Here is a 22,430-nt window from a genome sequence, read left to right on the forward strand (position 1 = left end):
CTTGATGACTCCCTCCTTGGTTAATTCCCTGAGAAAATTATAACGAACCCTGATATGCTTGGCTCTCCCGTGCATAACTGCATTCTTTGACAACTTAATGGTGGAGGTATTATCACATAGCAACACCATTTCACCATCCTGCTCGAAACCAATCTCCTTAAGAATTCTTTCCATCCAAACAGCTTGACAAGCACAGTTTGTTGCTGCAACATACTCTTCCTTAGTGGAAGACATAGTCACAATAGATTTCTTTCGAGAAGACCAGGCAACAGCTCCTCCACTCATCAAAAATAGATATCCTGAAGTGCTTCTGCTATCCTCTGCATCTCCTACATAATCACTGTCAGTGTACCCAATAAAACCTGTGAATCCTTCCCTCTTGTACCAAATCCCGTACTCCACTGTAACAATCAGATAAGGCACAATTCTCTTCACAACAGCAAGATGAAGTTGAGTAGGACTTGCCATGAATCGACTGATGAGACTCACTACGTACATCAGATCAGGCCTTGTTGCAGTTAAATACATCAAACTTCCCACCATCTGCTTGTACAAAGTCGAATCAACACCTTTTCCACCTAAGTCACGACCAATCGTCTGACCAGGAACTATTGGAATGCTAACCGATAGTTCTGCATCCCAAACCTCTCTATCACTTCTGCAGCATATTTCCTCTGGCAGATGAAGATACCATCATCCTTCTGTATCACTTCAATGCCCAGAATTTATCTCATCTTCCCCAAATCGGTCATATCAAACTCTTTCTTCATCGATTACTTGAACTCAACTAGCAGCTCTTCATCATCACCAATGAGAAGCAAATCATCAACATAAATGCTAACAATCAGAATTTTACCTTTCTTGCGTTTAACAAACAGGGTCTGTTCATTGGAGCTGCTCTCGAAGCCATCCTTGATAAAATATGATTCAATACGACTGAACCAAGCTCTTGGTGCTTGTTTCAGCCTGTAAAGAGCTTTGTGCAGCTTGTAGACCATATGCTCCTTCCCAGTTACTCTGTATCCTTGAGGCTGCTGCACAAAAACATCTTCAAGTAGTTCACCATGTAAGAAAGCCGATTTTACATCCAACTGATATATTCCCCAACCTCGTTGTGCTGCCAAAGCGATGATCATTCTTACTGTGTCCATTCTTCCCACTGGTGCAAACACCTCCGTGTAATCAATACCATACTCTTGAGCATAGCCTTTCACCACAAGACGAGCTTTGAACTTGTCGACCTCCCATAGCTCATTCAGTTTGGTCTTGTAGATCCACTTCACACTGATGGCTTTGGCTCCGTCTGGAAACACCACCAAAGACCAAGTGTGATTTCTATTGATTGAGCCTATTTCAGCATCCATTGCTTCTTTCCATCTTACATGTTGAACAACTTCCTGAAAGGTTGTAGGATCTGAAATAACCAAATAAGCTAGAGTTTCAGACTTTACTCTTGCCATGTTTGCCTCTTCTTCTCTATCCGAAAGCTCTTCCCCAAAGGTGTAATCAGCAGCCCAAGTTGGTGGTCTTCTTGTTCTTCCCACTGTTGATGTTGTGGCTTCTGGTTGAGAAAGATTGGGAACCTAATTCTGATCTCCCTCTCCATCTCCTTTTGCTTCTTCTGACTCTACCTCTTCCTCTTCGTTTTCATTTTCATCACACTCATACTCTTCTTCCCACTCAAGCTCCATGTTCTGTTCGGCAGAGTAACTGACATCCCAATCCCACTTCTTTTCTTCCTCAAAGATCACATCCCTGCTGTTGTGAGCTTTCTTTTCTACTGGACCAAACAGCTTCCAAGCTTTTGATTCGCTGTTGTAGCCTACCATGACGCATTTTACACTGTTATCATCAAGCTTGGTCCTTTTGACATCCGAGATATGAACATGCCCGATACAACCAAAGATCCTAAAGTGTTCAACAGACGGCTTGTTTCCACTCCATGCTTCTTTCGGTGTCATGTCTTTCACGATCGTTGTGGGAGATCGATTCAGAACATGATTTGCCCATTGGACTGCATCTGGCCAGAAGCTCTTTGGTACCTCCTTTTCTGACATAATAGCTCTTACCATATTCATAATAATTTGGTTTTTGCGCTCAGCAATGCCGTTTTGCTGTGGAGTGTAAGCAGTGGTCAGCTGTCTCTTGATTCCATGCTCCTTGCAATACTCATTGAACTCCACAGAGTTGTACCCACCTCCTCTACTGTTCTCAAACACTTAATAAAACTGCCAGATTGCTTCTCCACAATTGCCTTAAACAACTTGAATTGATGAAAAGCCTCGGATTTTTCTCGCACAAAGTATATCCAAGTTTTGCGTGAAAAATCATCAATGATGCTTATTAAGTACCTCTTCAGTATGTTAGATGGTGGAGTGATCGGACCACACAGGTCAGAGTGAATAAGTTGTAGCTTCTCGGTTGATCTCCATTTGCTCTATTTTGGAAAGGTGACACGATGTTGTTTTCCTTTAACACACTCTTCACAAGTGACCTTCACATGCCCAATGCTTGGTAACCCAGTGACCATTTCCCCATTGGTTTAACGTGAGGATCCCCTTGTAGCTGAGATGTTTGTAACGATGATGCCACAACTTTGCTTTGTCAGAAGTATCAACTTGGAGACACCGTTCTTCCGTTGATGTACCACTTTTATCACCAAGCAACACAAACATCCGATTTGTGCTCATGACTAATTCTGCAATTTTTCCTCTTGTGGGGTGAAATATGTTGCAGGTCTTCTTATCTCCTCCTTTGAACAGCACATCTAGCCCCTTTTCTTGTAGTTAGCCAACACTTAGCAGGTTGTTTTTCAGCTCAGGAACATAGTAAACATCATTCAATACATAGCTTATCCCCTTAAGTGTGATTTTTACTGCACCCTTCCCACTAACATGCAGTTTGTGGTTGTCTCCCAGGTTTACATTGTGAGAGAAAACAGTGTCCAAGCTGTAGAGCATGGCTCGATCTCCACACATGTGGTTTGAACACCCCGAGTCGACAAACCAGACATCGCCTCTTTGTTTTTCTTGAAGTTCCACATATGCCATCAACATGACTACCTCATCTTCTTCCAGTTCTACAAAGTGAGCTGCATTACCTCCATTTGGACACTGATACTGAAAATGTCCCAATTTGTGACATCGATAGCATTCGATCACTGCTTTGTTGAACAAACGTCCTCTGTCCCTACCACATCCTCTGTACGAACCACCACCTCTTCCTCGTACATTGACGTTGAGTGCTTGATCTTCCTCTTCATAAGCACTCTTCTTAAACTTTTTTTCATGCACAGATAAAGAACTCTGAAATTCATCAATGGTCAGCTTCCTTGTGTCTTTGGATTCTTCAATTGACAGCACCACATATGTGAATTTGTCGATCAGGGTACGAAGAATCTTCTCAACGATCTTCGAGTCTGACATCTCTTCACCATTGCTCCTCATCTTGTTTGAGACCGCCATGACCCTTCCAAAGTAGTTGTCAATGCTCTCATTCGACTTCATAGCTAGCACCTCAAACTCTCTCCTTAACGTTTGGAGCAGAGATCTTTTCACTCTTTCATTGCCTCCAAACTTCCTCTTCATCGAATCCCAGACGATCTTAGATGTTTTTCGATCCAGGATCTGCTCAAACACCACCCGATCTAAGGCCTGAAACAGATAATGTTTCACCTGATGATCTTTCATCTTGAGATCGTCGAGTTGTTTCTGCTGCGCTGCAGTCACCTCGGCTCCCTCCTCTGCTTCACTATAACCCTCTTCTACGAGACTCCATAACACCTTTGCTCGCAAGAGATTCTCCATCAATTTACTCCAGTGGTCGTAATGACCATCAAAGTGAGGAATTTTGGTACGTGTCTTATCCTCACTCATCTCTCTCTCTCTCTCTCTCTCTCTCTCTCTCTCTCTCCCTCTCTCTTTCGATCACTTGATTTGTGTTTTGCTCTGATACCAAATGTAGTTTTAGACTCAAAGAAAACACAAGTTTTCACAGAATGATTTGCTTTATTAAGAGACTTCCAATGCCTTTTATAGCTAATACAAGTACTGAAGCAAAATAACTAAAACAGAACGTGAAACAGGGACACGACTTCAACTAAGCTAGAAAACCGCAAACAGAAACAGACCAATTCAAACTAGTGAGACCAAGTTTCTTATTTCTAGACTCGTGCAAACAAGACTCAATAAGACTTCAAATAACTCAACAGTTTCGAGGTTTACTTTTTTTTTTTAGGGTTCCTTAGTCCATAAGATTCCTATTTGCTTTTTGAGCTTTAAGTTTTCTTTATGAAAGTTCAAGTTCGAATCCATAAGATTGCTATGTTACCAGTTTAACGTGTTTCTTTTGGATTTTACTTGAATTGAAAGATCAAACCATTCTGTTTGAACTGTTTAGTAAATATATATACTCTCTTCGTTTTGGTGCCGAAAAAATGGATCTCTTAAACAACCTACCAGAAGAGATTCTTTGTCATATATTGTCATTCCTTACCACAAAGGAGGCTGCTTCGACATATGTTCTCTCCAAGAGATGGCGCAATCTGTTTGCATTTGTCCCTAATCTTCACATTGATGACTGTGATTTTCGACAGAGCTTCATGGACTTTATGGATAGAGTATTGGCATTGCAGGGTAATTCTCCCATTAAGAAATTCTACCTTGAGGGTATAGGCGGTATTGATGTAGATCATGTGAATTGTTGGATACATAATGTGATGGTGCGTGGTGTTTCAGAGATTGTTCTCTCGATCTTTGATGATACAGCATCAGCAGATAGAAATCATATGTTTCCAAAAGTTTTCCAGAACAAGAAATTATTTAAGCTGGAATTAAGTTATGGATTTCATATTTGTTTGGTCGATGGGAGCATTTTCTTACCGACGCTCAAAACTCTCGTTCTTGACTCAGTTTTGGTATCTACTGATAAGTTTGACATTCTTCTTCATGTTTTGCCTGTGCTTGAGGAATTAGTCCTAGTTTCTATAGACTGGAAAGATTGGGATGATTTGGATGTTAATGTGACTCTATCAAGTGCTAGCCTCAAGAATTTAACAATAAACTACTGCGGTAGTTCAGTTCCTTATTCATTTGATACACCTAGCCTTGCGTACTTCTGTTACTCTAGTTTTGCCGCAGAAGATTATTCCATCGCTAAAATGGAAAACTTGTTTGAGGCTCGAATCAGCGTTTTGGTACATGTTATGGACCTCTTTATTGCTTGTGAATTAAGAAGAATATGAATGCTTAGCTCCCTCTTAACCCTAATTCTCTCTTAGAGATTAAGGTTAATTCTTGGGGCTTGATATTCTCATTAGCATAAGGAGTCCTTTTATAGACCCTAGTACAACCGACCTAAACCTTAATAAATAAATATTCCAAAGCCTTAATCTAATTATGAAAAGGAAACCTAATGATCTAATAATAAGTTAAGGCTTCATGGTCTACGTGATACCAAGATCCGTATCATTACTCCACTCCTCGATTAGGAGCTTGTCCTCAAGCTCCGATTTGTCTCCATTAGCTTCTTCGTCTCTTCCCTCCACGTCGACTTGCCTTTCAAGTCTCATGTATTTTGCTTGTTGAATCCTTAACGCCATAGCTTCAGGTAGAGACTCCTCCTCCTCAAGCTCTGATACCAAATGTTATGGACCTCTTTATTGCTTGTGAATTAAGAAGAATATGAATGCTTAGGTCCCTCTTAACCCTAATTCTCTCTTAGAGATTAAGGTTAATTCTTGGGGCTTGATATTCTCAATTAGCATAAGGAGTCCTTTTATAGACCCTAGTACAACCGACCTAAACCTTAATAAATAAATATTCTAAAGCCTTAATCTAATTATGAAAAGAAAACCTAATAACCTAATAATTAGTTAAGGCTTCATGGTCTACGTGATACCACGATTCGTATCAGTACGTGGACAAGATATTTGGCGAGCAAGATTGCCACACAATATTTGGTTTGAGGATGAAGAGGACAATGTTATTACCCGATTTTCAAATGTGGGGAACCTTATGAATGGCATTCGAAATGTTCGGTGCCTTGTTTTGTCTCCTGATACTCTTGAGGTCAGTCTTCTTCTTTGATATATTGCGATACTTTTCTTTCAGAAAAAAAAAAGAAGACCAGCACTTCGTCTTACTTCATGGAGCATGGCTTTGTTCTAACTGTGGCTTGTCTTGTTATTAGGTGCTTTCTTTATGCTGTGAATCATTGCCAGTGGTCAACAACCTCAAATCATTAACTATTACGAGCAACGACAATCGAGGATGGCAAGCAATGCCAGTGTCCGCATTTAGAAACTCTAGTCCTTGAGGTATATATATATATTTTAAACAACTCATTTGCCAAACACATGTACAAGATAGAGTTCATCCTTTGACTCCTATATTGTCTCATTAATGTTTTCAGGGTCTATTGCACCATGTCACAGATAAATGCGGGGATGCTTGTGACTGCCTTTCTCGAGAGGAATAGGGTCGTTCACTCACATCTTGGTCCAGTAAAAGTTTTAGGGATTAAAGGGTTTCATGGAAAAACCAAAGAGAACCACATGATAAAACATTTCTTGGACTATTTTTCGTATTTGAAGGAGATAAAGATCTATATGGAAGAGAATGGTCCTAGACAGCTCAGAGTCCCTGAAGCGTCTGAAGGTATTGCAAAGATGATGATGGAAAACTATAATAATATGTCATCGGGTTGCAAATGTCCAGCTCCTTGTGAGTGGTAACTTGTATAAGAAGTGGACTCCATAATGAAGCCTAAGTTGCTTATATTTCTGCCAAAGTTTCCATGGAATTTGATTTTGGTTTATTTTTTGTTTCATTGGCTTGAAATCTGTTTCAAACCAAGGCGATCGGGCAAAGACGGGCAAATTTGTTTGAGTTGTTCTTTGTTGCCCTTACTTACCGTACGTGTGTGTGATTTGAATTTTTCAAATCCTAATTTTATCTATGAGAGTGACAACTCTGCGGCCATTAGAATATATGTTCCCATCGGTAAAAATATCAAGTGAACTCTTTTTCGTTTGTTTTAGGATTAACGTAGACAAGAGAGTCTCCAAAGATCATCAAGTGGATCTAGATACTGAAATCCATGTCTAAAAAAAAATAGTACAAGACAACAGGCACAAGAGCCACACAACAGCGGTGGTAAGCAAAGTATTTGGGTATTCGGCCGACATTAGGCCCGCTTGATCCGTCTATTTGCGTAGCCCAAAACTCAAAGCAATCTCGGTTTACCAAAAATTAAACCGGTAATTTTAAAAAATCAGATAAAACCGAACCAATATTCACACCAGACCCTACTTCAATTTGAAACCCTCAGTTTCGTGTTCCTCCTCTGCAATTGCATTGCCGAAACTGAAAGGCTGAAAGCTTTGGGTCTCTCTCCTCAATGAAAAACCTAAAATTTGGGTCCTTTTTGCAAGGTAGGTATCAAAGTCTACTCATTTTCTTTTTTTTGTTTGCGGTTTCTTCGTTCCACAAATTTGATTTTTTTTGCTCTCTATTTGCCTTGTTAACTTAGGGTTTCTCTCTGTTTCGTGCAGAGAAAAAAAAAATGGATCTCTTTAGCAATCTACCAGACGAGATTGTTTGTCATATATTGTCATTCCTTACCACAAAGGAGACTGCTTTGACATCTGTTCTCTCCAAAAGATGGCGCTATCTTATTGCATTTGTCCCTAATCTTCACATTGATAACTCTGTCTTTCTCAATCCCGAAGAGGGTAAGCATAAAAGTCAAGAAATCCAACAGAGTTTCATGGATTTCGTTGATAGAGTATTGTCATTGCAACGTAATTCTCCCATTAAGAAAGCTTCCCTCAAATGTCTAAGTATGCGTGATTCTGATTCAAACCGTGTGGATGATTGGATAAGCAACCTGTTGGCGCGTGGTGTTTGTGAACTTGATCTGTTGATCTATTTGTGTATGGATGAATACGTTCTGTTGTCTTCAAAATGTTTCGAGAGTAGGAATCTAGTTAAGCTGAAGTTAGATAGTCTTTGTATTGGTGTTCAACCGGATATGATCTGTTGTTCAGCTCCTGTTGTTGGTTGGTTGGCTGAAGGGATAGTCTTACCAATGCTTAAAACTCTCGTGATTAAGTCAGTTGGGTTTTATGTTGATGAGTTTTTTCTTAGAGCTTTGCCTGCGCTTGAGGAATTGGTTCTGGATGATGTGTTCTGGTTATGGAACGTTATGGATGTCACTGTGTCAAATGCAAACCTCAAGACACTAACAGTAAATTCCAACCATTATACAGGGACTATTTCATTTGATACACCTAGTCTTGTTTACTTCTGTTGCTCTGATTATGTTGCTAAAGACTACCCTGTAGTTAACATGGAAAACTTAGTTGAGGCTAGAATCAGCCTTTTGGTAACTGAAGATCAAATCAAGCGGGCAAGAGCGCCAAATGATTATTTGTTAGATGAAGGTGATGACAATGTTGTTCTCCGGTTTGAAAATGTTGGGAAGCTCATGAATGGCATACGAAATGTTCAATATCTGGACTTGTCTGCTGTTACTCTTGAGGTCAGTTTTCTTCTTTTTTTTCTGTTCTGTTTTGTTCGTCACCATTTTTAACGAGGAAGTGAAGGTCTTGTCTTGAAACATGTAATGGTGAAATGTTTAATTGTGGTTTTTCTTGTGTTTAGGTGCTTTCCTTCTGCTGTGATTCGATGCCAGTGTTCAACAACCTGAAATCGTTAACTATTAAGAGTGACGAAAATCATACATGGCAAGCAATGCCAGTTCTTATAAGGAACTGTCCACATTTAGAAACTCTAGTCCTTGAGGTATGAAAAAAACCAACTCATTTGCCAGACATGTACAAAGATAGAGTTTATACTTTGAATAGAATCTCTGATAGTCTCTTTTATGTTTTCAGGGTCTTTCGCACCATGTCACAGATAATTGCGGGGATGCTTGTGACTGTGTTTCTCGTAAGGGAAAGGGTCGTTCACTCACATCTTGTCCAGTAAAGGTTTTAGAGATTAAAGGGTTTCAAGGAACAGAGAAAGAGATGCACATGGTAAAGCATCTCTTGAACTATTTTCTGTGTTTGATGGAGATCAAGATCTATATGAATGTTGATATAAAGGGCAGAGACCTGGAAGCTATCGTGGAGAATATGAAACACTACAACAAGAATTGCAATGTGCAGTTCCTGGTAAATGGGGACCTGTACAAGGAGTGGAGGGCACAATGAAGTCTTTGAAGAACAAAAGTTGCTCATAGTTTTTGCCAAATCCCCTTGGAATTTGGCAAACTTTGGTTTGATTTTATTTTAATTGGTTTGAGAACATTTTCAAACCAAACAGACGCAACCCAAACCAATTTCAAAACATGTTGTTTTCTTCTTCCTCTTTTTCAAATGTTTGGAATCATTTACTATTGAGGCTTGTCTTATTTATTTTTATTCACTAGCAATTTGCTCGTAGCTCTTTGTTGCCATGTTTCCTAGAAGTAGCAAGCGTTAACTTAAGCTTACTAAGGTGGAAAACAAACTCTTCTAGTCGTTTGATACACCTAGCCTTGTTTACTTCTTTTACTCGGAATTTGCTGCTAAAGAATACCCTGTAGTTAAAATGGAGAAGTTATTTGAGGCTAGGATCAGCCTTTTGGTAACTGAAGATCAAATCGAGCGAGCTAGAGCGGTAAATAACGATTTGGTGGAGGATGATGTTGTTCTCGAGGTCTTATGAAAGACATGCGAAACGTTCGGTGTCTGAACTTGTCTGCGAATACTCTCGAGGTCAGTTGTAATATCCTTATTCAAATTGTTTAGTTAAGCCCATTTTTAACTGAAGTCATTAACTCATAAACTAGTGAAGGTCGTGTTTTAAAACCTGTATTGGCAAAATGTCTTATTGTGGATTGGCTTGTGTTTAGGTTCTTTCTCTGAGTAACAAGAGTCGAGGATGGCAAGCGATGCCAGTTCTTTTAAGGAACTGTCCACATGTAGAAACTTTTGTCCTTGAGGTATAAAAAACAACTCATTTGCCAAAGATAAAGTTCTTACTTTGAATTGAATCTCTTATTGTCTCCTTTATGAACTTTCAGGGTCTCTTGCACTATGTCACTGATAATTGCGGGGATGCTTATGACTGCCTTTAAAGGTTCGTTCACTCACATCTTGTCCTGTAATAGTGTTAGATATTAAAGGGTTCCAAGGAACATCCAAAGAGATGCACATGATAAACAATTCGTGGACTATTTTCCATGTTTGAAGGAGATAAAGATCTTCTATAAGGGAGAGAATTATCCTTTACAGCTCAGAGTCCCTAAATTTTTGAAGCTATTGTGGATATGATGGGAGACTACAACAACTAATTGAGCGGTTACTTGTATACGAAGTGTACTGCACAATGAAGTCTCTGAAGAACAAAACTTGCTCATAGTTTTTGCCAAAGACCCCTTGGAATATAACCTCGGTTCGACTTTGTTTAATTGGCTTAAAAACTAATTCAAACCAAACCAATTAAGAACCATAGTTTCTTTTTGAATATTTTCAGTCATTTGCTATTTGATCCCTTGTCTACTAATTTTTTAGTTTGCCAGCAATTTGCTTCGAGTTGTCATTCATTGAAAATGATGTCTTTATTACAAATGACAAAAGCTTTACCCTATGATATTTGTTTGAGCAAAAATAACCGGTTCGTGAGAGTCTACGGAAAACAAGAAATCTAGGTCGAAAAGTATCTCTTTATTGATCAAGATGTTGATAACAAGTACAAGAAACAAACCACAACTAATCAACTAGAACCCTAATCTTGCTCTTAAGTCGGTTATTGTGGTTTTACTAAGCCTCTTGTACTTGCTTCTTATTTGAGAGATCGTTTATTTATAAGGTTCCTGAACCCTAATTCCTTGTAGGAACCGCCTTCTTCCTTTTCTTTTCCTTTGATAACTTCCTATTTTATTTATGGTTAGTTTCCAATTGATTGTCGGTTGTTTATCCTCCAAGATAAATAATTGGGCTTCTTATATATCCGGTAGGCCTTTTTGCAGGTTGTTTATGATTCTTAGGAAGTTGTTTACAACCTTCCATCAAATGAACCGGCCCTCTTAACAACCGGTTAAATATCATCATTAACCTTTTAGCTCTTTTAGACAACCGGCCACATGGTTTTGCAACTGTCACACGTTGGTTAGTCGATGAATTATTTTTACCCAACAATATTGTTCAGGTTACCCACTGTTGAGTGTTTTAATTAAGCCAGAAACCTATTTTTAATATTGGTTCTTTGGCATATATAGACATAGTGTTTAGTGTTGTGTCTTAGCCCAAAATCAAGGGATGCAATACTTCCTAAGTCACAACAGTAGAGCTGGATTATGAAAGACTTGACAAGCACTGTTTGAGGCTTAAAACACATTATTATGAAATGATAGATCAATTTCAGCGAGCAAGAGCAGCAATGTGTTTGCTTGTAGCCTTTTTCGTCTTTTGTTTACTCTTGTGATATTTTTCTGTTGGTTTAATAGAGAGAATATAAAGAAAGGAAAAACCATGAAATAAGAGGGTCCACGTCAATCGATCGAAAAAGTGTTACGTTGGTAAATGCATTAATGCATGGATGTCCACGTACACAAAAAGAAAAGCACATATAATAAAAATACACAATAGAAACGCTCGAGCACCATTGACTAATGCTGGATTTACTCTTGACGAAATTTTCTTTTTCTTTTATATAACCATATATATACTTCACACGTTAATCACCTTTTCAGCTTTAGCTTTTCTTTTATCTTCCCCTAGTTTTGTGTAAATCGAATCTTGTTCTTTTGAAAAATTGTGTTCGATTATTTGCTCTTACTATTGACAGAGAAAAAGAAATATATCAAAGCCGTCGGAAACTCATACGTGTGTAACAAGTCTATCTATGTTGACACATTTTAATACACGTTTTATAAATGGGAGATATTAAGTCTTATCCTATTATTCCGAGTTATAAAACACCCACCGTTTATGTAAAAAATGTGTGAACGCACGTGGATTCTATGAAGAGAGCTCGTGTAAGTTCGGTGTATGAAGGTAAAGAGAGGAATATATCAAGAAAGGGAGAGGAAACTCGAAGGGATCAATCAAAACATGCGAGGATGACCGCGAAAGCTCGAATGAGTGTTCATAAAGAGAGCATGAAATCTCTGCCGCCCAAACACAAGAAATCGTTGGTGATCATGAAGTCGATGAGAAAGAAGGAAGAGACACAAAAATATCAAAATAAAGTTATTGTTAGTGCTGTAGAAAAGGAAAAGGAGGAGAAAGATAAAGGTGCGACGGAGATTATGGAGGAAGAGATGGAAATGCCTAATTCAAAGTTGGTTGAGGATTGGCCGAAGATATTAACATATGAAGAGGAGTGGACATGGTTTGCGTTTGCGTTTGGGTGGGGATGGTGGCGGCGTTATGATGCCGTGATGAGCGGTGAGAGTTGGTTTAATTAAATTATAAAGATTATGTGTTGGTGAAATTATACATAGATAATAGTTGATAGGAGTTTTGAAGAACTAAAAAGCTAAGATAAGATATTGAAAAATCAATTTATATCAACCGAAACCACAATGTATCTTTAGAGACTTCAGTTTGGTCTATGCTTTATATACAGTTCTTATGATAGTTTTTTAGATCAAGAAGGGTTTGAACTAGTAGTCCTAAAAGAGAAGAACAAACCACGGTTCAATTTCCCTTGGGAGAGGTTAATTAAAACTCGCTCTTATCAAAAACAACAATAATACTTTTTGAGTATTCTTCTTGTTGTTTAATTTGGCGTTTGAATAATAAGTTGAGTTTATTAACAACATATTTGTTATACCGTCAATTTGATTCTAGTAATAAAATATTTCATAAGTCGCCAAAAACACAAAAATTAAATTCTTTCATAACACCATTATAGGAATAAATATGATTCATCATGAAGGTTAATAAACCAATTCTAAACAAGATTTTAACCCGCCGTACTTCGCGTGCATATAACTTTATTATTATTTATATTTTATATTATTTTTTGTTAAATATTGGATGTTTTGCAAATAGAAAAATAACTAAATTTTCTGACCGTTTACGGCTAAATGTTTATATTAATTTTTAACCCGCAATATACTTCATCACCATTTGTTTGTTATATTTAGTTAGTTTTGTTTAGTGTTTGAGATTTTATTTTGATTTTAATTATTATAAAAAAAATAAAGGATCTAAATACATAGAAAATCATTTATACGCTATGATTAAGTCACATTTTCCTGATGATTTAACTATTTTTCACAATCATAGTTAAATCAAATTAATTTTATATGTCCAATGTTCTAATATTAATATTGTTGACAAATAATAAAATTAGGATTTAACCCGTATTAGCACAAATTTAATGATATTTTATTGATTCTCACATGTCCTCTTTATAACCCATCTACTATATAACCATATTATATAGTATTTTAATTTTTTTAATATTACATAGTCGTAATATTTTAAAATTTTATTAGGTTTATATATATATATTAATTATAATATTTAAATAAATATGAATCAAAGTTTTCTTACATTAAGAATCAAAGCTTACAGGTTTTGGAAAACAAAATAGGAATCAAATTGTTGTTTTTTTTTTGTTGCAAAGGATTCCGAGATATAAAATCTTCAATACACAATAGAAGATGTGGTTAAATATATCATAATTTTTGTTTTCATATTTATTCTGCTGTATTTTTGTTAGTTGGAGTGATATGTAAAATTTTTAGGGATTAATTTGTAAATAAATTTTTAAATAAGTACAAATAAAAGGATAGAAGCCAAAATGTACTTAAAAATGTATATAGAGAGTTCTAAATTATCCTATATGAGAATAAAGAACTCTCCACATCCCATCATTTAAAAGAGAATAAAAAATAGAGTAAATTGTAAATATAACGTCTTTATCATGTTTACTATTAAAACCTTCTAATAACCATTTTACTCAATGTTGAAAACAATCAAAACATTGCGAAAAATCACTTGAAATTCTTTTCTCCACCAGATATGTGAAAACTAAAATGCTAGAAATTACGCATAAATAGAGTATTAATAAAGGGAATATTGTATATATATAATATACTATACTACATAGATATGATCGTCAATAGATTTTGTTTTAGAGATATGCAAATTAGATAGGGTGAATTTATTTAAATCTAAACGCTCACTAATGGTTTTTTTTCCTAACACTTTCCACCTCAACTTTTAACATTGCACATCATTTTTTCTTTCTTCCATCTAATTATTCAACACCCAAATCAATTTTAACCTCTCCAATGGTTTTATTTAATAAAATTCAACACCTTACACCACAATTTTCACTTTATATTTTTATTTTTACTTAATTTGATAACAACACATTTATAGTTATTTAAAACTAATAAAAATTACATTACTATTTTTTAATTTAATTTTATATTTTTTGCTAATATTTTAATGTAACAAAAATAAAATTATTATTATTAAAATAAATAAAATTACACAAACTTCAAATTCGGAAAATACAAACACACAGACATTTGTGTTTAAAAACTTCAAATTTAAAAACCTCTTTAATAACGGAACATCCCAAATTTTGCCAATATGTGTTTCACTAGATCTTTTTGCAATTCATGATGGACATTTGAATCACGTAATTGACATCTAGCACGCACATGATTGCAAAAGCAGGTAGCACCTCGGTAGAGAATGGTTGTGATGTACTAGAACCACTTGCGTCAGACTGATCATAATCAGTCTAATGTTGCGCATATGTATCTCGCTCATCCTCAACAATCATATTATGTAATATACTACATGACCGAATGATCATAGCTAAATCAGCTATGTCCCACAAATGTGCTAGTTCGTGAATGATTTTTAATCGAGCTTGTAACACTCCAACTGCACGTTCGATGTCCTTCCGACATCCTTCTTGGTGTTGTGCAAATAACTTGTCTGGTTCACTTTGAGGAAGACGAGACGAATTGATTTGACAAAAGTTGGATAAGAAGGATGGATACCATCAGCTAGATAGTATGTCATATCATATGGGCGTTGGTTCACAAAGAAGTTCACTTTTGGAGTATTTCCTTGTTCAACATCATCGAACACTGGTTAACGATCTAGAACATTGATATTGTTCAATGTGCCTGGACACGTAAAAAAAAACATGCCATATCCATAGATCATGAGATGCAATTGCTTCAAGAATAACAGTGGTGGTTCCCTTATCTCCTCGAGTAAATTGACCTTCCCACGCCGTAGGACAATTTTTCCATTCCCAGTGCATGCAACCAATACTTCCAATCATCCTCGGAAACCCCCGCATCTCGCTGACATGCAAAATTCCTTGGAGGTCATCTTGAGTTGGAGCTCTGAGATACACTTGCTCATACAAATGTATGATTCCATTACAAAATCTACGCAAGCTCTCCAATGCTGTAATACCTCCGATTTTGATGTACTCGTCGACCGCGTCTGCCGCCATACCATATGCTAACATTCGCATAGCTGTGGTACATTTTGCTAATGGGGATATACCTTCTTTATTGTCTGCGTCAACTCGTTGGGTGAAGTAGTTGTTACTGCTTGACAAGTCACCAACGATTAGGAGAAAAACTTGTTTTCGCATCCGGAATCGACGACGAAACATTGCATCATCATATGTAGGTTGATCGACAAATCCTTCGTCAATCAATCTTTGGTTCGCGGCTACATGATCTCTCTTGAATTATTTTCTCATGCTACGACCTGGATAATCTTCTTCTATTTTGTTTCAACGCTCTCTAAACCGGTTCACGATGTATCTTTCTTCAATTTCTGACTGTCGTTTGTAAGCTTCAACATCAAAAGGAAAATCAGATGGATCCATTGAGGATTGTGTTATTGATATTTTTTTAGTAAGATGAGGATTGTGTTATTGGTATACAAAACTGAAATAATGAGGTTTCATTTATAAGAAATTGAGTGGTTGATATCATCGGATTCCAAACAAACATTACATTTACTTAATTAATAGATATGGATTAGATTTTGTGATAAAAGCCGAAAGTCACAGATTTCATTGTTGGAGAAAGAGCCAAATACACATTATTAAAGAAAAAAAAAACAAAATGGATTAGATTCTCGGATAAAAGTCGAAAATGATGGGTTACATTGTCGGAGAAAGAGCCAAACACGCATTATTAAAGAAGAAGAAAACAAGCAAACATTATTGAATAAGAAGAAAACAAGCACACATTATTAATGAAGGAAAAAAACAAGCAAACATTATTAAATAAGAAAAAAACAAGCACACATTATTAAAATACAAAGAGACATACACACGTTATTAAAGCAGGTCGAAACAAGCACACATTATTAAAATAGAAAATGCTCTTTTTGACTTAGCTTTAGATACATCTTCATCTTCTTAGCTTCAGTTCTTTCTTTCATTAATTGGTTTGCCTCCTCTTGCCTCATGGTTATTTTGTCCAATCGTTCCAAATCTTGCGTCTTGAATTGTTTGAATTCATTCCACTCTTCGTTGACTACTTCCAAAGTTGTGCCTTTACCTTTCTTTTTCCCTTTTTTTAGCTGCATCTCTCCCCATTGGACGAGCAACAGATCCTACAAAACTGGAATCACTTGCATCCCTCTCACAAGATCTCTTCGATCCACTGCTCCCAGATCCAATGTTCCCTCCTACTTGACTACCATAACGTGGTTGATCACGAACAGCTTGCCATTCTGACATTAAATTGAATTGGCCTTTTCTAGAACTTGAATATAATTCATGCGCTTTTGCCAATACATCATTCTCCGACCAGCCGCTTTGTTGTTAACGCTTGGCGTTATCATAAGCACCAATCCATTTACCTAGTTTTTGATTCATGTAGTTGTAATGATTTCTGCATGAAGCTCCGTCGCGAGGAGGATGAAATGAGCAATGCTCATTACAGTACTCAGCAATTTTACCCCAATAAGCTTCACTTTTTTGGTTTTTACCAACAACGCTGTCTGTTCCATATTTAATCCATCCACTCAATAACACCAAATTTTGCTCTGTTGTCCATTTGGGGCTTTTCCGGCGAGTTGGAGTTGAATCTTCTGTATTTAGAGTGGCTTCAGCACTGTTCATCCCTCCAAGAGTTATTTGCGTAAAAAATCTAAGAAATTCAATTTCTCTAACATCTTGAACACTTTCATTACCCGTTGGAGTAGAAGAATAAGGAGGTGGTTGAGATGAATATGGCATCATTGATCCATAATATGGATTATAGTTTGGAACAGATGACGGATTACAAAATTTGGTGGAAAGCCATAATTTGAGATATTTTGGGATTGGTTGAAATAAGGATTTGGATAATTGTTGGGATTTGGAAATGGAAAAGGGTAATTAGTAGAATTTTGGATAGAATTGTTGTTTGGATCCATCCAAAAAAAATAAAAAATCTGAAATAAACAAGAGTTTGTTAGAGAAGAATTTGAAAAATATAGTAGAAATGTTGGGTTTTTTTTGTGTCGGAATAAAATGAACCAAGTCTCTATTTATAGAGTTTTAAAAATGATGAATTTTGATATAAAAATTATTTTATAAAAAATTATTTACTATATAATTATTGAATTTGAAATGATAAGATAAGAAAAACATCTCCAAAATCTCACTGTCCAATAAATATACAACACATATCTCTCTCATATATTTCTTTTTTTTTCATCAAAAATAAAAAAACAAAAACAAAAACAAAAATTGAATGTTGGCATATGTTTGTGGGGCCCAAATTTTTTAATTCAACCGTGAATGAATTTAACAAAACTTAATCCACGTCAGTTTTTTCTTTTTTTCAACACTTCCATTGTTGATGGTTTTATATACTTAGTGATGTTAAAATGGACGATCCAGACCTATTTAGGCTCTGCCGGTTTAGATCCTGCCTTTTAATTGAATGATCACTTAAACCCGTTTAAATATGATACCCGTTTGTCTAAAACCCGTTTTAATTACTTAGGCCCGTGTATGCCGTTAGGCCCGTTTACATTATATATGTTTTTTTTTTGAGAAAGGTGTTTCTCCTCCACCTCCTTCACGTCTCGGTGTTCTCCTCCAGCTCCTTCACCAAACCCAAATATGAAAAACACAACGTTACACAAACCTAGATATCAAAAACTCAAAAACCCACAAATCCAATTCAACAAACGAATTAACACATAAAGGATTTGCTCATTTGCTCGAAGTAAAAGTCAGGATTCGTCGGAGTCGTCGGATCTCTTTGTATAGGTTTATGATTTTTTATCGAAACTTAAAACTCATCCTCAGATCGAGGCCTGGAGGAGAAGGAGGACCACCAAAAACGAACAAGGCGGCGTAACCGGCGAGGGGACGCGAGTAGAAAGATGCTTCGACGGTGAAGCCGATACGGCGGTAAGAATGGTAAAAGAATTGAATGATTGCCCTAGGTACTGAACGGTGTCGGTTTACCTCAAGATTCATAATAAATAAAAATAATCGGGCTACCCAGGGCTACCCATTTAAATTACTTAAAACCCGATAATAAACGGGCTTAAAAGGATACACTCAATTAAAATTATCTGATTTCTTAATGGGTTCGAGTTTAAAAGTAATGTACATTGCCCATTAAGACCTGCGGATGTTAGGCCCAATTTAACATCACTACATATACTTGTACTCATGTGCACAGAGACGACACAACAACAACAACAGATTTTTGGATAGGATATGATCCACCGAAAATCTGTTTTAGTTCATCAAAGTTCAAAAAACTTACACTAATTTTAATTGATTTTCAGTTAGGAAGTCATAAAGCTTAATAGTTTACTGAACATCATTAGCAATAGAATTCTTATTTTTCGTATTTTATTTCTTCATTTTATTGAAGGTTCAAATTTATTAAAATTTAAACCTAGTTTTAAATATTTTGTGCTCATATTTTGACCTTTTTTTTTTCTTTTTTTTTTTTTTCAATAGGCACTTTGATTAATACCACAAAGCAAGCTCCATGCTAACGTAATATATTTTAGCAATCAAATTGGTGTGAGTGACATCTTTAGTTATGTTAGTGATTGGAATTAGTGTCTGAATGAGAAAGAAAATAGAAGTTGTTTATTAGACAAAAGCTCTCAGGCACGGGAATCGAGAACCTCTTACAACCCATGTCTTCCGATGCTAGTGAGATCTCTGTTCGCCGGCGTCAGGGGGTGACAGACCTGGTTAACCTTTTTGCTATCTTTTGAAGCTTTGCTATGTTCTCTTATTCTACTTTTAATTTCTTTCCTCTTAAAAGTTCAAGCGAAACTCTCCAAAAAGTATTCTTTTCTAACGGTTACTTTACTAACGGAAGATTTAATCGTTACTCTACAAGCTCCAATCTAACTCATATCTCGGATGCATACCCGCTCGTGAACCCTGCAACAGAAGCTTCAAAACATTTCAATTGCTCCTCATCTCATACATCTGAGCAAGACTTCATCACTACATCATTTGGCTCTACATCTAGACTAGCATCAGCACTACCATTGTTCCCTTCCCACTAAATTTCGTTGATGGGCTTCTCTTGGACCATCAGATGTGTTTTTTCCAGTGGGAAAGTCGACGACACACAGAAAGCTCATAAGCTGGCGGATGGTCCAACAAGGTGCTTCATCGCCACACGCCACTGTGATCCTACAGAACGGCAGCGAGTCTTGCTCTCATCACACAACAACATCAACCCTAGGGTTTACTAGGCTGGGCTTCTGGGCCTCGATTATCTTTGTGGCCCATTAAAGCCATTGTGGCTCATATCCAGGTATGAATTCTCAACTGATCTGCTTAGTTTTTCTCAAAATCGTGTTTGCTTGATAATGGAGAGAAATGTCTCTCATTCGTTCATAGAAACACTGCTTTTAGAGAAGACTAGCTTAATCAATCCTCAAAACCGTATGGATATTGCACTTTACTAGTCACCATATTTATGTTTAAGGTTGAAGCTTTGTGGAGTCTCGAACATTATGTGCTATGATGCGTATCAAGACGCTGCCCCTTTCCCTGACCTTGAACCGAGTATGAACCCTCCCAGATTCGATGCCGATAAGTTTATATCAAGCTCACCCTCTTTAGCACCCACTACTTCTGTTTGGTCAAGTTGAGGATTCCTCTATAGTAGAACATTGGTGTCTTTAGAACGGTTTGATAGATTTGTGTGTCGAGGCCATTTTATTAGCTTTGGTTAGATGTTTGCAATGTGTAGCTATAAGTATGAACCTGAACCGACTATTTTTTTGAACCTGCTACTTATACCCATTGAACCCACTTCCCATCTATCGCCACTAGATCTTAAGCTTGGGTCTGTTGATAACTCTCAAGGCCAAACTGACTACAAGTTTTGTGTAGATTTCCTTAACGTCCATGGCGTTGAGCTTCATGTGAGGGAGGACCCACCTGCTTTGTTACAGTTTGATAAACATTCTCTACGAAACTCGATTGTAGCTTTATCTAGAATCATGAAGTCTATTTCTAAAAGTTTGAAGGACTTGTGCCTATGCTCATGAACTCTCTCCTGGTGGCAAAAAGCCCTCCAACTGTTCCCCATTGGAACACTTTTCTACAAGCTCGAATGCGTTATCCGCTAGAGCCATTTATAACCACTCTTGGGTCGAGGATCCTGTGTAGCCAGGCTTTAAAGAAGAATCCGCATTTGTTCCAATAGACTTCTCAAATATTGTAAAACTTGTTTATGTTGAAAATCCTTTTGATAAGCTCATGGAGCTCTTATCTTTATGTTGTTTTGCTTATGTTAAATCTAGTTGTAAGAACTCACCTCTTTTTGACAATTCAACTTAATTGAAAGCGTTTGTTTGACAAATAAAAAAAGGAATTAGTGTCTGAATCTTTAGGTTCTTATTGGGTGTCATGGTTAAAACTCGAGTTTTTAATGGCATTATGGATGTGAATTATGAATTTAATCATTGGTTGGTTTCTTAAAATTACTAGACTATGGAGGCTTGTGGCAGCAAGATCTAGCTTAGCATATTCTTTGTTGAGTCGAGGTTCGCAAGGTGCACCCATCAACAATGGTGGACCCAGTAAAGAAAAGGGTTGGTTAAAATCTTCAAATATGGTTTTATGTATAAAAATTAGAGAAGTTCAACAGCAAAGTTGGTAATTCTCTAGCTGTTGGTAATATGGTTTTAGGTTCGATTCTCTCATATTACAACATTATTGTTTTTTTCTTTTCATTTTAACTTAAATACATATCATTTTTCTTCTGCATATGTTATTTTCTTTACAAAATCACAGCTTTTCTGTAATTTTTTTTAATTACTTATAAAAATGATTATTTTTAGTGTTTATGATATATCAGTATAATATAAATTATAGGATATATTACTTTAAAAATATTCTTAACCTCCCTAATTTTTTGTCTGGGTCCGCCACTGCCCATCAACATACTCTCTATCTAGTGCTTTTGTTTCGATGTTTTACAAGAAGTTTTGTATTCGGTAAGTGATGATATTGTAAATTCTAGTCGTAAAATTTGTAATTAATCCTATAGTTTCCTGAGTTGTCAGATCTAGTCACGAAGCGGCGAATACACACAGACAAGAAGTATGCTCCCGAAGCTGGAATTGGATAAATATGAAAAGGTTTTATGAAGGCTAATTCGACTGCTTCCACATTGCTATATGTTGCTCACATGTAAGATCAATTTGTAGTTATTTTTGTTTTCTCTCCAATCTTTTCGGTAAGTTGTGCATTTCTATGTCGCTAACAACCAAGGACTTGTATTACATTATTTCTTTCTTTTTTTTTGGCAACTAAACACCTATATTCTCAAAAATCAAAATTTAACAATAAATAAAAATACTCTTTTCTAATCTCTATTTGTTATCCCTTGGACTCTACTTCTGTCGCAACTCCATAATTAAGTTAGAAAATGTTTTTAGATACTGTAGATAAACGAACAATAAATTATAAGTTTGGAACAACTATGGTCAAACATTAAATTTGAACATTTTTTTTTGGCAGATTTAATTTTGTTGAAGTGCCAAACAATAAAACTATTTTGAATGCCAAATGAATTTTCAATTTGGGTTACTTATCAATTATAATATGCTTTTTTGTAAAGCCTTTTCTATTTGATTTTAAACTTTATAAAAATGGATTGAAATAAAATGGTATCAAATCAAGAAACCTCAATTTATTTTGGAAAATTTTGACAAATACAAATTTTAATTACCAACTAATGGAAAAACCTGTATGAGAAAATATGTTCAAAATATATATTTTGTATTTCCAATACATAATAATTATGTGACATTTACAGTTTTGTCCCGATTAACTAGAGTTAAAATGACTATAATAATATTTATCTGTAAAACAAAATTTTATAAGGTTTTGTAAAAAATATTGTTTTTATGCATGTGCACAACAAGTCTCTAAACTCTA

General features: G+C 36.2%; 3 protein-coding genes and 2 pseudogenes across 3 annotated transcripts; 3 read left to right on the forward strand and 2 right to left on the reverse strand.

Annotated features, from left to right (window-relative positions):
• Positions 1–2,483: 2,483 nt before the first annotated feature.
• LOC147937230 (uncharacterized) lies at positions 2,484–3,875 on the reverse strand. Its single transcript, XM_087468715.1, has 2 exons — positions 2,895–3,875; positions 2,484–2,774 (listed from the first exon to the last, which is right to left on the reverse strand). The coding sequence occupies exons 1-2, from the start codon at positions 3,873–3,875 to the stop codon at positions 2,484–2,486; spliced, it is 1,272 nt and encodes a 423-aa protein (XP_087324841.1).
• A 560-nt stretch (positions 3,876–4,435) lies between these two features.
• LOC104720571 (putative F-box protein At5g38390) lies at positions 4,436–6,758 on the forward strand (annotated as a pseudogene).
• A 538-nt stretch (positions 6,759–7,296) lies between these two features.
• LOC104719507 (F-box/LRR-repeat protein At5g38396-like) lies at positions 7,297–9,448 on the forward strand. Its single transcript, XM_010437437.3, has 4 exons — positions 7,297–7,432; positions 7,553–8,541; positions 8,664–8,804; positions 8,897–9,448. Exons 1-4 carry the CDS (start codon positions 7,399–7,401, stop codon positions 9,215–9,217), a joined length of 1,485 nt encoding a protein of 494 aa, XP_010435739.2. The 5' UTR covers positions 7,297–7,398; the 3' UTR covers positions 9,218–9,448.
• Positions 9,449–11,998: 2,550 nt separating this feature from the next.
• Positions 11,999–12,639, forward strand: LOC104719508 (uncharacterized). The gene has a single exon (XM_010437439.3). It carries the CDS (start codon positions 12,013–12,015, stop codon positions 12,457–12,459), a length of 447 nt encoding a protein of 148 aa, XP_010435741.3. The 5' UTR covers positions 11,999–12,012; the 3' UTR covers positions 12,460–12,639.
• A 1,935-nt stretch (positions 12,640–14,574) lies between these two features.
• Positions 14,575–17,419, reverse strand: LOC104720572 (uncharacterized; annotated as a pseudogene).
• Between the last annotated feature and the right edge of the window lie 5,011 nt (positions 17,420–22,430).

The sequence above is a fragment of the Camelina sativa genome, chromosome 10 (genome assembly GCF_030686135.1).
Source record: "Camelina sativa cultivar CO46 ecotype springtype chromosome 10, ASM3068613v1".
Taxonomy (NCBI): domain Eukaryota; kingdom Viridiplantae; phylum Streptophyta; class Magnoliopsida; order Brassicales; family Brassicaceae; genus Camelina; species Camelina sativa.

Bases quoted from the DNA above. Each gene is read 5' to 3' on its own strand.
- LOC147937230 (XM_087468715.1), bottom strand. From the start codon at position 3,875: ATGAGTGAGGATAAGACACGTACCAAAATTCCTCACTTTGATGGTCAT. The intron at 2,775-2,894 runs GTTAGTGGGAAG...CTACAAGAAAAG, and splicing joins GAGACAACCACAAACTGCAT to GGGCTAGATGTGCTGTTCAA.
- LOC104719507 (XM_010437437.3), top strand. From the start codon at position 7,399: ATGAAAAACCTAAAATTTGGGTCCTTTTTGCAAG. The intron at 7,433-7,552 runs GTAGGTATCAAA...TGTTTCGTGCAG, and splicing joins ATTTGGGTCCTTTTTGCAAG to AGAAAAAAAAAATGGATCTC. The intron at 8,542-8,663 runs GTCAGTTTTCTT...TCTTGTGTTTAG, and splicing joins TGTCTGCTGTTACTCTTGAG to GTGCTTTCCTTCTGCTGTGA.
- LOC104719508 (XM_010437439.3), top strand. From the start codon at position 12,013: ATGAAGAGAGCTCGTGTAAGTTCGGTGTATGAAGGTAAAGAGAGGAAT.